Source organism: Coregonus clupeaformis, unplaced genomic scaffold (genome assembly GCF_020615455.1).
Source record: "Coregonus clupeaformis isolate EN_2021a unplaced genomic scaffold, ASM2061545v1 scaf0657, whole genome shotgun sequence".
Taxonomy (NCBI): domain Eukaryota; kingdom Metazoa; phylum Chordata; class Actinopteri; order Salmoniformes; family Salmonidae; genus Coregonus; species Coregonus clupeaformis.
The window spans coordinates 113,793-124,160 of record NW_025534112.1 but is presented as its reverse complement, the minus strand read 5'-3'; the positions used below and the strand labels follow the sequence as shown (position 1 = coordinate 124,160).

The 10,368-nt window shown below is 44.0% G+C and overlaps 1 protein-coding gene across 1 annotated transcript in view; it reads left to right on the top strand.

Annotated features, from left to right (window-relative positions):
* Window positions 1-956: 956 nt before the first annotated feature.
* Window positions 957-10,368, top strand: part of LOC123481289 (regulator of G-protein signaling 7-like) — a 114,986-nt gene continuing 105,574 nt past the window's right edge. Inside the window, exons 1-2 of the mRNA XM_045216270.1 lie at window positions 957-1,224; window positions 1,808-1,922. Coding sequence (XP_045072205.1) covers window positions 1,845-1,922 — 78 coding nt within the window. The 5' untranslated portion in view covers window positions 957-1,224; window positions 1,808-1,844. The remainder of the gene's footprint in view (window positions 1,225-1,807; window positions 1,923-10,368) is intronic.

Here is a 10,368-nt window from a genome sequence, read left to right as displayed (position 1 = left end):
AGCTAGTAAGAGGTAAAATAGTCAGGAGCGAGGAGTTAGGTCACGAAAAGGCTTTTTAACATAAAAATGTACATTAAAGTGCACTCTTTTCCCTTTGAAATTATCTTGATACATGTTCAATATAACACCTTGGCCTACAAAATAACACAATAAGCCATAAACCTTATATATTGTTTATTGTAGAGGCAGTATTATTAGAAGGTTACATTAATTTGTTCTTTGAGATATGTGGCTGGCAGGCTGTGGAGAGGAGGAGGGAGGATGGAGGTAGATGCCTTTTTAACCGTGCAGTTGCCAAGGCGGCTCGATGCGCGTTCACGTGCTGGTTGTGAGCGCGCCCCCGCAAGCCCCGCCCCCGCCAGCCCCGCCCCCGCCTGCCACAGAGAGGAGGCGAAGCGAGAGGGAAAGCAGACAGGCCCCAACTCTGACTTCTCCAGCAGGTGACATTTTTTTCGCTTACCAGTGAGGACATTTTGAATGGAGGTCTATGAGAGGTTGTCGAATTTTGTTAACAAAAAATGTAATGGCTTATTTGCTACGTGTGGCTTATTTGATCAAATAGAAATGTCGTAATGATTAGGTTATTACGAGTGTACTGATATAAGTAAGACACGTGACATCAGGGCAACTTTGAGAAAAAACACTATATATCGGAGTTGTGCCTGGTCGTCACTAGTTATCACAGCCACAAAGTCATAAACTCCGCATATTTCTACAATTTATGTTCTTAAAATTTGATTTTAAACCTAACCCTAACCACACTGCTAACCTTATGCCTAACCTTAAATTAAGACCAAAAAGTTAAAAAAAATATATATAATAGCCATTTTGACTTTGTGGCTGTGGTAACCGTTGTGCCTGTTGTTCATACGGGTATCTGCCCTCTCATTGGCTAGAATGCTCCCACCTGATCTTGCCTCCTCCCGACTGCCTTCCATTTTTGAAGACATTTATTTTCATCGTTAGAGCGGCCACTAGAGTATCTGGCCAAGATAATGGAGAATCTGTGCCATCAAGCTCGGTTCGAGGTGTGGAGAGAAGAGAAGATAACAGAGGACGGGTAGAGAGAGTGCCACAGTCTGACTGCAAGCATCGATAGGAAGAGCGCCATATTTCCATCATTTCCAATGAATTATCATCACATTCCTTCGACTGCCAACTGACAACCTGATTTGAGGGTCTCTATCGGAACACAGGGACTTCTTCCTTACGGGCTGTGGTCGGGTAGGATACACCTCAAATATCTCTCGTGGTTTAACTAGCAACACGTCTTGTTTTCTCCTCGGAGAACGTACTGGAATAACATATATCTAGATAGCATAGCCGTAGCTGCATAGCCGTAGCTGCATAGCGCTCCTCACGGTAGCTTTAGGAGCTGTCCCCGGTCCTGGAACCGCTAACAGCTCTAAAACATTACTGGCTTCCCCCACACTTTTTTTTTTTTTCATTTTAAAGAAAAAACAAGTATTGTGTGGGTTATCTATCTACACCAAAGCTACGTTTTTCACTGAAAGGTTCATGATTTTGCATGCTTTTATTCTAAAACTCGATTATTTCTAAAAACCAAATACCGTAATTGTAATCATAAAATGAAACAGAAGAGTGATTGGGTGTAGGCTATCCTCAATAGGTAACATCATTCCAGTTCATGAACAGTATCCTGTAAGGTTAGTCGACAATCCTTGTTAGCTGGACAACACACTAACAAGGCGCTAACAGAGCTTCCGTAGCCTACTCCAGCCGATCTAAACACACTGAAGACCAGCCAGCTGATATTTATCTGCTCTTTCCCCCCCGTCTCTTTCAGGACTACTTCACACTGCCAGGTAGATCACCTTAAAGCCATGGCGCAGACAAACAGTTACGACCAGAGCAGCAATGGAGTGGCTGATGAACCCCCCAACATGCTGGTGTACAGAAAGGTCAGAAAGACATCTCCACGGTCCCCTGCCCAAATTGTTCAGGTGTTGTTGGTGCTATTCTCCAAAATGGAACGATAACTCATAGATACCTGTCTTCTATTGGACGGTCATGTCTTGGGTTTTCGGTATCATAGAATCAGGAGTTGGCGTGCGTGACTCCAGTAGTTAGTCATCTAAAGTCTTAGGGCGCAGGATACAAAAGGGACTGGAAAAGGATTTGGGTTTTAGATATCAAATCAAATCAAATTGTATTTGTCACATGCGCCGAATACAACAGGTGTAGACCTTACAGGGAAATGCTTACTTACGAGCCCTTACAATCTTCTAAGCTGAAGTAAGTTTTGGACTTGGGGTATTGCTAGGCTAGCCTGAGAGTCATTCTGTTTGTGATATCATGCTAACTGCTTGTCATTTATTGTCATGCCATAATGACAGCAGTGGAGTTGGCAGAGCACAAACAGATCTGGGACCAGGCTTATTGTCATGCCATAATGACAGCAGTGGAGTTGGAAAGAGCACAAACAGATCTGGGACCAGGCTTATTGTCATGACAGCAGTGGAGTTGGCAAGAGCATAAACAGATCTGGGACCAGGCTTATTGTCATGCCATAATGACAGCAGTGGAGTTGGCAGAGCACAAACAGATCTGGGACCAGGCTTATTGTCATGACAGCAGTGGAGTTGGCAGAGCACAAACAGATCTGGGATCAGGCTATTGCTTATCTGCTGGGTGGTCTGAAAGAGGCTCCAAGGTTATCTAAAGCCTATTGATTTAACCTTTGTTTATTGTACCACAAATCTATAGCATGTTATTGCTGCTCTGTGTTCACATTCAATGCTTTGTTTTTTTTTTAAGAAACTCCTGATCGCTTACTGACCATGTGTTGAAACAGAATCTTAAATCATGGTCTGACTATGAAGGCACCTTGGTTTGGTGTTGAAGTAGACTCCAACTCTGACTCTATTCCCTACATAGTGCACTACTTCTGACCAGAGAGGTCCGGGCCCAGTTTCCCGAAAGCATCCTAAGGCTAAGTTCATTGTTAGAATCTTCGTAGGGAGCGTCGTTAAATCTCAGAGCAGTTTCCCAAAACCATCGTTAGTAAAGTTGCACTTAAACGCTTTTTATTTGGCGACTGCCTCAGACCACCTTCTGCATCACTTCATACACAGAAGATCTCTGCTAAACATAGAACCAAGCTGGTTATCGGTCTCTGTGACCGCTGATAACTTGGGAATGAAGTTCACTACGAATGAAAAAGTTGCCAATGTCTTTAAAATTGAACAAGCGAAGGATAAAAAATATGCTTCAAATTGAAAACCGAGATGACTGCATAAAAAAGTCAATAGGCTTGTTGGGAAAGTATTCAGACCCCTTGACCTTTTCCACATTTTGTTACGTTACAGCCTTATTTTAAAATGGATAAAAAAATAAAAAAAACATCCTCAGCAATCTACACACAATACCCCATAATGCCAGGTCGCAGTTGTAAATGAGAACTTGTTCTCAACTGGCTTACCTGGTTAAATAAAGGTGAAATAAAAAAATAAAAAAAATAAAAAATGACAACGCGAACACAGGTTTTTAGAAATTTTAGCAAATTTATAAAAAAATAAATAAAATAAATACCTTATTTACATAAGTATTCAGACCCTTTGCTTTGAGACACGAAATTGAGCTCAGGTGCACCCTGTTTCCATTGATCATCCTTTAGCTGTTTCTACAACTTGATTGGAGTCCACCTGTGGTAAATTAAATTGATTGGACATGATTTGGAAAGGCACACACCCGTCTAGATAAGGTCCCACAGTTGACAGTGAATGTCAGAGCAAAAACCAAGACATGAGGTCGAAGGAATTGCCGTAGAGCTCCGAGACAGGATTGTGTCGAGGTACAGATCTGGGGAAGGGTACCAAAACATTTCTGCAGCATTGAAGGTCCCCAAGAACACAGTGGCCTCCATCATTCTTAAATGGAAGACGTTTGGAACCACCAAAACTCTTCCTAGAGCTGGCCGCCCGGCCAAACTGAGCAATCTGGGGAGAAGGGCCTTGGTCAGGGAGGTGACCAAGAACCTGATGGTCACTCTGACAGAGCTCTAGAGTTCCTCTGTGGAGATGGGAGAACCTTCCAGAAGGACAACCATCTCTGCAGAACACCAATCAGGCCTTTATGGTAGAGTGGCCAGACGGAAGCCACTCCTCAGTAAAAGGCACATGACAGCCCGCTTGGAGTTTGCCAAAAGGCACCTAAAGGACTCTCAGACCATGAGCAACAAGATTCTCTGGTCTGATGAAACCAAGATTGAACTCTTTGGCCTGAATGCCAAATGTCACGTCTGGAAGAAACCTGGCACCATCCCTACGGTGAAGCATGGTGGTGGCAGCATCATGCTGTGGGGATGTTTTTCAGCGGTAGGGACTGGGAGACTAGTGAGGATCGACAAAAAGATGAAAGTAGCAAAGTACAGAGATCCTTGATGAAAGCCTGCTCCAAAGCACTCAGGACCTCAGACTGGGGCGATGGTTAAACTTCCAACAGGACAACTACCCTAAGCACACAGCCAAGACAACGCATGAGTGGCTTCGAGACAAGTCTCTGAATGTCCTTGAGTGGCCCAGCCAGAGCCCGGACTTGAACCCGATCTAACATCTCTGGAGAGACCTGAAAATAGCTGTGCAGCGACGCTCCCCATCCAACCTGACAGAGCTTGAGAGGATCTGCAGAGAAGAATGGGAGAAACTCCCCAAATACAGGTGTGCCAAGCTTGTAGCGTCATACCCAAGAAGACTCGAGGCTGTACTCGCTGCCAAAGGTGCTTAAACAAAGTACTGAGTAAAGGGTCTGAATACTTATGTAAATGTGATATTTCAGTTTTTTATTTTTTATACATTTGCTAAAATTTCTAAAAACCTGTTTTTGCTTTGTCATTGTGGGGTATTTTGTGTAGATTGATGAGGGGAAAAAAAACAATTGAATCCATTTTAGAATAAGGCTGTAACCTAACAAAATGAGGAAAAAGTCAAGGGGTCTGAATACTTTCCGAAGGCACTGTATATTTAAATCATATTGAAATAAATGTAATGTTCAGTCAATTGAGTTCTGTTTGTAGGCTACACTGTCTGTAGTTTTCGCCTCGATATACAGTATTTAATGATGTGTAACATGCGCAATGATGTACCAAAGGAATCTGTGATTGAGTGCATTAATAAAGGGTAAGCGTTAGAATAAGCCGCCTCAATATTTGCAGCCATTAGGTGATAATCTCTCTAGGAGCTGATCCGTCATCAGTATTGTGGAATGATTCTAATGTTAAGGTAAGATTTGAATGGAGAAAGCTGATTCTAGAGCAGTGCTGCCTTTCAACAGGCTCCAACGACACACCTAGTGACCGTTCTCTCTGCGTGGTGTTTTTCTGTTGATCCTATCAGTATCTACAGGCTCCAACGACACACTTAGTGACCGTTCTCTCTGCGTGGTGTTTTTCTGTTGATCCTATCAGTATCTACAGGCTCCAACGACACACTTAGTGACCGTTCTCTCTGCGTGGTGTTTTTCTGTTGATCCTATCAGTATCTACAGGCTCCAACGACACACTTAGTGACCGTTCTCTCTGCGTGGTGTTTTTCTGTTGATCCTATCAGTATCCATACGCTCCAACGACACACTTAGTGACCGTTCTCTCTGCGTGGTGTTTTTCTGTTGATCCTATCAGTATCCATACGCTCCAACGACACACTTAGTGACCGTTCTCTCTGCGTGGTGTTTTTCTGTTGATCCTATCAGTATCCATACGCTCCAACGACACACTTAGTGACCGTTCCCTCTGCGTGGTGTTTTTCTGTTGATCCTATCAGTATCCATACGCTCCAACGACACACTTAGTGACCGTTCTCTCTGCGTGGTGTTTTTCTGTTGATCCTATCAGTATCCATACGCTCCAACGACACACTTAGTGACCGTTCTCTCTGCGTGGTGTTTTTCTGTTGATCCCATCAGTATCTACAAGCTCCAACGACACACCTAGTGACCGTTCTCTCTGCGTGGTGTTTTTCTGTTGATCCTATCAGTATCTACAGGCTCCAACGACACACTTAGTGACCGCTCTCTTTGCGTGGTGTTTTTGGGAAACACATGTTACATCGTGGGCCGTTGTAGGAAAGATGCATCGTTAAGCCTAAATTCCATGGCTATGGGGAAACCAGGCCCAGGTCAAAGGTCGTGCACTCTGTAGAGAATAGGGTGTCACTAGGGACGTAGACAGTGTAACCAGGGCTGTCCAATCACTGCAGAGGGACGTAGAGAGTGTGACCAGGGCTGTCCAATCACTGCAGAGGGACGTAGAGAGTGTGACCAGGGCTGTCCAATCACTGCAGAGGGACGTAGAGAGTGTGACCAGGGCTGTCCAATCACTGCAGAGGGACGTAGAGAGTGTGACCAGGGCTGTCCAATCACTGCAGAGGGATGTAGAGAGTGTGACCAGGGCTGTCCAATCACTGCAGGAGGGACGTAGAGAGTGTGACCAGGGCTGTCCAATCACTGCAGAGGGACGTAGAGAGTGTGACCAGGGCTGTCCAATCACTGCAGGAGGGACATAGAGAGTGTGACCAGGGCTGTCCAATCACTGCAGGAGGGACATAGAGAGTGTGACCAGGGCTGTCCAATCACTGCAGAGGGACGTAGAGAGTGTGACCAGGGCTGTTTAATCACTGCAGGAGGGACGTAGAGAGTGTGACCAGGGCTGTCCAATCACTGCAGGAGGGGAGGGAGAAGGGAGGCGGTCTCACTGCCTGTCTGTGGGAATGAGGCGTATGCAAATGATCTGTGTGTCATAATGTTCTACTGATTCATTATTGGGCCAATCAGAACTTCTTAGTAATCAGGTGGTTTCATTCCAGTTGTGATTAGACTGAAGGAAATCAGGTGGTTTCATTCCAGTTGGGAATAGACTGAAGGAAATCAGGTGGTTTCATTCCAGTTGGGATTAGACTGAAGGAAATCAGGTGGTTTCATTTCAGTTGGGATTAGACTGAAGGAAATCAGGTGGTTTCATTCCAGTTGGGAATAGACTGAAGGAAATCAGGTGGTTTCATTCCAGTTGGGATTAGACTGAAGGATATCATGTGGTTTCATTCCAGTTGGGATTAGACTGAAGGAAATCAGGTGGTTTCATTCCAGTTGGGATTAGACTGAAGGAAATCAGGTGGTTTCATTCCAGTTGGGAATAGACTGAAGGAAATCAGGTGGTTTCATGCCAGTTGGGATTAGACTGAAGGAAATCAGGTGGTTTCATGCCAGTTGGGATTAGACCGAAGGAAATCAGGTTGTTTCATGCCAGTTGGGATTAGACCGAAGGAAATCAGGTGGTTTCATTCCAGTTGGGATTAGACTGAAGGAAATCAGGTGGTTTCATGCCAGTTGGGATTAGACTGAAGGGAATCAGGTGGTTTCATTCCAGTTGTGATTAGACTGAAGGAAATCAGGTGGTTTCATGCCAGTTGGGATTAGACTGAAGGAAATCAGGTGGTTTCATTCCAGTTGGGATTAGACTGGAGGAAATCAGGTGGTTTCATTCCAGTTGGGATTAGACTGGAGGAAATCAGGTGGTTTCATTCCAGTTGGGATTAGACTGGAGGAAATCAGGTGGTTTCATGCCAGTTGGGATTAGACTGAAGGAAATCAGGTGGTTTCATTCCAGTTGGGATTAGACTGGAGGAAATCAGGTGGTTTCATTCCAGTTGGGATTAGACTGGAGGAAATCAGGTGGTTTCATTCCAGTTGGGATTAGACTGGAGGAAATCAGGTGGTTTCATTCCAGTTGGGATTAGACTGAAGGATATCATGTGACTGAAGGAAATCAGGTGGTTTCATTCCAGTTGGGATTAGACTGAAGGAAATCAGGTGGTTTCATTCCAGTTGGGATTAGACTGGAGGAAATCAGGTGGTTTCATTCCAGTTGGGATTAGACTGAAGGATATCATGTGACTGAAGGAAATCAGGTGGTTTCATTCCAGTTGGGATTAGACTGAAGGAAATCAGGTGGTTTCATTCCAGTTGGGATTAGACTGAAGGATATCATGTGGTTTCATTCCAGTTGGGATTAGACTGAAGGAAATCAGGTGGTTTCATTCCAGTTGGGATTAGACTGAAGGAAATCATGTGGTTTCATTCCAGTTGGGATTAGACTGAAGGAAATCAGGTGGTTTCATTCCAGTTGGGAATAGACTGAAGGAAATCAGGTGGTTTCATTCCAGTTGTGATTAGACTGAAGGAAATCAGGTGGTTTCATTCCAGTTGGGATTAGACTGAAGGAAATCAGGTGGTTTCATTCCAGTTGGGATTAGACTGAAGGAAATCAGGTGGTTTCATTCCAGTTGGGATTAGACTGAAGGAAATCAGGTGGTTTCATTCCAGTTGGGAATTGACTGAAGGAAATCAGGTGGTTTCATGCCAGTTGGGATTAGACTGAAGGAAATCAGGTGGTTTCATGCCAGTTGGGATTAGACCGAAGGAAATCAGGTGGTTTCATGCCAGTTGGGATTAGACCGAAGGAAATCAGGTGGTTTCATTCCAGTTGGGATTAGACCGAAGGAAATCAGGTGGTTTCATGCCAGTTGGGATTAGACTGAAGGAAATCAGGTCGTTTCATGCCAGTTGGGATTAGACTGAAGGAAATCAGGTGGTTTCATTCCAGTTGGGATTAGACTGAAGGAAATCAGGTGGTTTCATTCCAGTTGGGATTAGACTGAAGGAAATCAGGTGGTTTCATTCCAGTTGGGAACAGACTGAAGGAAATCAGGTGGTTTCATTCCAGTTGGGAACAGACTGAAGGAAATCAGGTGGTTTCATTCCAGTTGGGATTAGACTGAAGGAAATCAGGTGGTTTCATTCCAGTTGGGATTAGACTGAAGGAAATCAGGTGGTTTCATTCCAGCTGGGATTAGACTGAAGGAAATCAGGTGGTTTCATTCCAGTTGGGATTAGACTGAAGGAAATAAGGTGGTTTCATTCCAGTTGGGATTAGACTGAAGGAAATCAGGTGGTTTCATTCCAGTTGGGATTAGATTGAAGGAAATCAGGTGGTTTCATTCCAGTTGGGATTAGACTGAAGGAAATCAGGTGGTTTCATTCCAGTTGGGATTAGACTGAAGGAAATCAGGTGGTTTCATTCCAGTTGGGATTAGATTGAAGGAAATCAGGTGGTTTCATTCCAGTTGGGATTAGACTGAAGGAAATCAGGTGGTTTCATTCCAGTTGGGATTAGACTGAAGGAAATCAGGTGGTTTCATTCCAGTTGGGATTAGACTGAAGGAAATCAGGTGGTTTCATTCCAGTTGGGATTAGACTGAAGGAAATCAGGTGGTTTCATTCCAGTTGGGATTAGACTGAAGGAAATCAGGTGGTTTCATTCCAGTTGGGTTTAGACTGAAGGAAATCAGGTGGTTTCATTCCAGTTGGGATTAGACTGAAGGAAATCAGGTGGTTTCATGCCAGTTGGGATTAGACTGAAGGAAATCAGGTGGTTTCATGCCAGTTGGGATTAGACTGAAGGAAATCAGGTGGTTTCATTCTAGTTGGGATTAGACTGAAGGAAATCAGGTGGTTTCATTCCAGTTGGGAATAGACTGAAAGAAATCAGGTGGTTTCATGCCAGTTGGGATTAGACTGAAGGAAATCAGGTGGTTTCATTCCAGTTGGGAATAGACTGAAGGAAATCAGGTGGTTTCATTCCAGTTGGGATTAGACTGAAGGATATCATGTGGTTTCATTCCAGTTGGGATTAGACTGAAGGAAATCAGGTGGTTTCATTCCAGTTGGGATTAGACTGAAGGAAATCAGGTGGTTTCATTCCAGTTGGGAATAGACTGAAAGAAATCAGGTGGTTTCATGCCAGTTGGGATTAGACTGAAGGAAATCAGGTGGTTTCATGCCAGTTGGGATTAGACCGAAGGAAATCAGGTGGTTTCATTCCAGTTGGGATTAGACTGAAGGAAATCAGGTGGTTTCATTCCAGTTGGGATTAGACTGGAGGAAATCAGGTGGTTTCATTCCAGTTGGGATTAGACTGGAGGAAATCAGGTGGTTTCATTCCAGTTTGGATTAGACTGGAGGAAATCAGGTGGTTTCATTCCAGTTGGGATTAGACTGAAGGATATCATGTGGTTTCATTCCAGTTGGGATTAGACTGAAGGAAATCAGGTGGTTTTATTCCAGTTGGGATTAGACTGAAGGAAATCAGGTGGTTTCATTCCAGTTGGGAATAGACTGAAGGAAATCAGGTGGTTTCATTCCAGTTGGGATTAGACTGAAGGAAATCAGGTGATTTCATTCCAGTTGGGATTAGACTGAAGGAAATCAGGTGGTTTCATGCCAGTTGGGATTAGACTGAAGGAAATCAGGTGGTTTCATTCCATTTGGGATTAGACTGAAGGAAATCAGGTGGTT